The 5,594-nt window shown below is 45.3% G+C and overlaps 1 protein-coding gene across 1 annotated transcript in view; it reads right to left on the bottom strand.

The window, feature by feature from the left end:
• Positions 1-2,911: 2,911 nt before the first annotated feature.
• The window catches only part of plxnb2b (plexin b2b), a gene marked incomplete at both ends in the record, with an annotated part of 27,767 nt that continues 25,084 nt past the window's right edge, over positions 2,912-5,594 (bottom strand). The window contains 5 exons of the mRNA XM_080544670.1: positions 2,912-3,016; positions 3,707-3,781; positions 3,997-4,072; positions 4,424-4,488; positions 4,738-4,885. Of these exons, the coding sequence (XP_080400796.1) occupies positions 2,912-3,016; positions 3,707-3,781; positions 3,997-4,072; positions 4,424-4,488; positions 4,738-4,885 (469 nt within the window). The remainder of the gene's footprint in view (positions 3,017-3,706; positions 3,782-3,996; positions 4,073-4,423; positions 4,489-4,737; positions 4,886-5,594) is intronic.

The raw sequence follows: 5,594 nt of genomic DNA, 5'->3' as shown, positions 1-5,594 counted from the left end.
CTATACTCATCAATACTCTACTTTTTGTTACTTGTTTTGCCGCCGGACAAATTTACGAATGCCAGACATTTTCTGGAGGGGGAACTATATGTTCGGTTGGCCACTGGTTGACATATATTCATTTGGGCTGTTGCCATGGCCACCATAGTCCTACTTAAGCACACACCACAGACACCCAAAATAAAATGCACACAAAAACTGCAACCACAGAAATCATACTGAAAGTATTCAGCCTATTGGCACACCATGGCCACAGCAGGAATCCTAGCATTTTGACAGCACATCAATATCACAATTGCAAATTACATTGCTGTGTCTCTATTACTATAATCACCATAAATCACCTATGTCACCGATAATATAACATTAAAAAAGAAATTATATCATCATTTTGGAAGGCACATTTTGGTTAAAGAAAGGCTCGTAAGAAGCATTCTGCATCCCTCCAAGTCAGGAGTGGAGTCTAGAGTAAACAACAGCGTTTGACAAGGATGAAGTCTGCAGTCTGCATGCAATTAAGATCAAAAGCATCCCCCGCTGATTCCATTATGCAGAGTGCCACTCGATCTGTGCTGAGTGGGCACTGCCAAGTGCCGCTTGGCCAGAATGCCATGATGCCACGCTGTGGAGGCAGGCAGGCAGGCAAGCAGGCGGGTGGACGGGCGTGCAGGCTCAGGCTCTGTGCAAACCTCAATCTACCAAAGGCAGGAATCAAGAAGAAACATTCTAGGGTCTGGAGCTTGAATACGTATCTGACACTACACACTTCAACGGTCAGACTCAGGGAGCCGGTTGTGTGCCCTTGTTTAAAGGTCTGCTCAAGAGGAGTGTGACATTGAAACACTCCAGGAGGAAGTCCTGGGAGAAGCTGAAGGGGTTCCAAGTGTGCCATATACATTGTATAGCAATCAGGGCCGGTCCTTGGCATAGGCGAACTAGGCCTATGCCATTTTTTATTTTTTTTTACATTTCAATAATTTTGTCTCTATGAATTTCATGTCTCTATGAAAATATGTCTCAGCCTACTGTCTATTTTTGTCTTGAAACCATTGTTGTCCATATTTTTACTGTTGAATGTGTGGGTGGTGATGAGGCAGTACTGGTGGCTTAATGTGGTGGTGGCGCCCCCTTTTTTTTGGGGGGGGGGGCATCAAATAATACTCTCGCCTAGGGCACCTAAATGCCTAGGACCGGCCCTGATAGCAATACATTATTATGTACATGATTGAATCTGACCTGTAACATATTATACCAACAATGGGGCGCAGAGACTAAAAATCATGTAAGGATTATTATTAATTTAAAAATGTACAATTTCTTAGTACCAAAAGCCTCATCTGCAAACGGTTTGAAGGAGAAAGTGACATAATAGCAAGAAATACTGTAAGCAAATATTTCAATGGTGGATATGGCAGAATTGTGCTAATAACAGATTTAGAGCACCATGGTCATATTACTTGGTAAGTTGGCTAGTGTGTTAGCCCATTCATGGATTGCTGTGCAGTGCTACTGTAGATGGCATGGTTATAAACAAAGTGTATGACAATGCATGATAATGCAATGTTTAATAAACTAAGTAGGGTTAGTGGGTGGTAGGGTTAGGGCGTTAAAAATATATTATTAGATGATCTGGAGATTTTCCAAACTAATATTAAAGCTTAAAAAAGACAAACATTTGGACACCTACTGATTGAAAGTATCATAGCCAGTTTTATAAAAACAGATAATCTTCTCATATCCTATTTAAAACATCTTAGTGATATACGTAGTCAAGAGAGGAATGTGTACAGTCATACAATATGGCATAAGCGCCTACAGACGTATTGGCAACAACACATGGCAAATAAACTTGAGGCAAAGTGAATAAAAAAATAATAAAAAAACATTTGAAAAAAAACACTATTGGCCTATCATTTACAATAGCCTGTGCTTTGTTAGTTAGCCGTCAGCCGTTGCCTAGTCATGACCCTTGGTCTCTGTCAAAGAGCTTGGTGGGTGACCAGGCTCCTGTGTGTCAATGGCTAGTGGAAATTAAAATGACAGATAGAGTGTCTCTCTGCCCTCTGGCCTGACAGTAGGCGTCCTGTACACACGCGCGCACACAGACACACACGCATGCACACACGCACACACACACACACACGCACACATGCACACACACGCACACGTATGCGAGCATACACACACACAGACACACAAATCGGCTGTAGAAACACAAGCCACACCACATGGCAGTCCATTTAAAAAGATAATTTCTCCTTATAAAGCTTTCCGCAATAAAGACTGCACAATAAAAAAAATATATAATACAATTCTTAAAACTTTTCTACACAGGAAGAAATTTAACATCTGATTATCTTTTGCACCAGTGATCGCCACAGGGGCTTAAATCTCAAGGCTAGCCCCACATGCATTATGGGAACAGTCAATGGAGCAAGACTGTGTGGACCACCTATTTCAGTTTGGCAATTGGGCATAGTAAGGCAGCTAAACCCATCATCTCATTTTCTCTGTGTGAGCGGCAGGGATTGAACCTGGGTTCCCTCTTGTCGAGCCCAAGCTCTTACCATTAGACCAAACAGTCTTCCTTATGGTCTGTGGGCAAGGCAGGGTTATTCATTGCAGGGTTATACCACACCTGCTTCATGAAATGTTCCAACCTGCTCCACACTGGGCTGTCTGTCACAACGTAAACGTAAAGTCCCTCAGGGGGCCCTTCTCTGTTTCTCTCTCTCTCTCTGTCTCCACTAGGAGAAATAAGCCCCTGTGGACACTGGCGACACCGTACCATTTCCCAACCCTTCCCAACCCTTCCCTTCCCATCCCTTCCCATCCCTTTTCCCATCTCATCTCATCCCTTCTCTTCCCATCCCTTCCCTTCCCTTCCTCCTTCCCTCCCCCCTCCAGTGGGTTAGAGATCCGTCACTTTGTTCTCCAGGGCGGCGGCTATTTGCTGCAGCCTGAGGGTGAGCTGTTTGCTCTGGGCAGCCGGGTCCTCATCTAGGGAGGCGATGATCTGTATGGAAGGGAGGAAGGGAGACAGGGAGGGAGGAGACAGGGAGGGAGGAAGGTAGGGAGGGGAGAGAGACAGGGAGTAGAGGCAGACAGGGAGGGGAGGGGACAAGGAAGGGAGGAAGACATAGAGGGAAAGAGACAGGGAGGGAGGGAGACAGGGAGGGAGGGAGACAGGGAGGGGAGGGAGACAGGGAGGGAAAGAGACAGGGAGGGAAAGAGACAGGGAGGGAGGGAGACAGGGAGGGGAGGAGACAGGGAGGGAGGGAGGGAGACAGGGAGGGAGACAGGGAGGGAGGAAGACAGGGAGGGAGGGAGACATGGAGGGGAGGAGAGAGGAAGGGGAGGGAGAGACAAGTGTTATATCAACAGTCAAGACATGTAGGACCGTTGTTGCAGCGGCCACTCAGACTGAACGACAACCCTATTTATTTATCTAAACTTGTTCATTAGTTTTTGTTTACCCCCTTTTTTATAGCTTCAAGTACTGATACGAAAATGGAAGCTTAAAAATAATCTATTCTACTGAGCAGTTTTCCATTTCAAGTACCCCAGAACTGCTTTCAATTAATTATTTTATAATCAATCAAATATGACAAAATCTGCCAAAACATGCCAACATGCGCCCAGTAGTGCGTTAAGGAGAATTCTCCCTAGTGTGTTTACTGGAGGGAGGGAGTGAGTGGGCTCTTACCCCATCGTAGTATTTGCTTGCGTACTGGTAAAGCTGATGTAGAGCCACTTGTGTGTTGAGTTTGTCTGTGTGAGACTGGGGGAGACAAGACACAGGTCAGAGGTCATGCTTAAGCAGCAGACACATACACAATCATGTTAGAGCACCATGTATGTATGTGTGTGTGTGTGTGTGTGTGTGTGTCTAGATTCATAAAACACAATTCCACTTTGAGCAAAAATGTTGCGTCATCAATGTCACAGAGATAGAGAGAGGGCAGGTAGAGAGAAAGAAGTTTGTGTGTTTCTTACCCGAGACACCTCCGCAAGATGTGTGTTCATGTCCTGGTCACTCACGGACACCATCTGTCTGATGCCCGAGTAGTAACTGATCACACAGGCGCGCGCACACACACACACACACACACACACACACACACACACACACACAACCACACACACACACACACACACACACACACACACAACCACACACACAACCACACACACAACCACACACACAACCACAAACATACATACACACACACACACACACACACACACACACACACACACACACGCACGCACGCACGCACGCACGCACACGAGAGAGGAAGAGAAGATGATAATCACTACACAGTACATTCAATATTGACAATAACTTCCAATGTAACAGCATTGCCATTAGGAATCAAAACAAACAGATCAGATATAATTGGGAACTGCTGACAAGACTTACTCATCGACCATCTTCTTGTACGTGGAGATCTCTTTTGCATAGAGTAGTTTGTTACTCGGTGAGTCCTACATGTAGATAGAGAATGGGGAAACAAGAATGATAACTTTACTGTGCCTCACTAGCTCACTATCGCAGACATACTCTCTCTCCTACTCCTCCTCCTTTTCTACCCCTTTCCTGCCCTCCGCCTTCCACTCTAAATTCTCCCCCTCCCTCTTCTCCCCCTCCTCATCTCCCTTTTACTCTCTTTTACTCTCTTTTACTCTCTCTCTCTCTCTCTCTCTCTCTCTCTCTCTTTCCTCCCCCCCACTCACCCGGCTGAGTTTGTGCTCGCTCTTGGTGCAGGCGTCCATGAAGGTCTGGGCGATGACGGAGAGTGAGGCGTCCACCACCTCCGTCACGTGGACATCGAAGATGAAGTGGGGGTTCTTCAGGATGTTCACCCAGAACCTCAGAGGCAGACTGTCGAGGAGAGAGGAAGAACACAGTCACCTACTAGTGTCAACACATCTCATCTGGTAGCATTATAGCCTTTAGGGAATGCACACAGTACAGTGGGGTAAATACGTATTCAACACACCAACAATGTTTTGAATTCAACATATTTCCATTGCAGCTATTCACATGTAACTTAGACCAGACATTGGTATTAACTCAATAAAACTACACAGCTAAAGAAATTGTAACATTCCAATCCATAACAAATCTATGTGCAATAAAGGGGAATGACACAAGGTCAAAGTACTCAACACTGTAAGAAAAAGCACTAAACCAGCTTGTGCCACTAATGAGTTCTCCTACCTGTGCTAATCAGAATCAGCTGGGTTAGTGCATGTTTGTAGGTAAGTACATCCACTCTTTGAAAAAGGGTTTCCCACCTCTGAATGCATGTAAACAAATCATTTGTCACCATGCTTTCTTGCAAGAACACATCTCTTGATGGGTAGAGGCAAAGTGCTCTCCCAAGACCTTTGCAACAACATTATTAAGCAGTATAGTAATGGCGCTGGTTACCGACGGATTTCTCAACTCCTAAATGTTCCTATTAGCACCATTGGGGCCGTTATCCGCAAGTGGAAGCAACATCACTCAACCATCAACCGGCCACACACAGGAACTCCTCGCAAGATTTCTGGCGGTAAGAGGCTACGGGTAAGTAGTCTGTATGCAT

Source organism: Nansenia antarctica (genome assembly GCF_963989245.1).
Source record: "Nansenia antarctica genome assembly, chromosome: 14".
Taxonomy (NCBI): domain Eukaryota; kingdom Metazoa; phylum Chordata; class Actinopteri; order Argentiniformes; family Microstomatidae; genus Nansenia; species Nansenia antarctica.
Note: the sequence above shows the minus strand (reverse complement) of the source record. Positions and strands in the feature narration are given on the sequence as shown.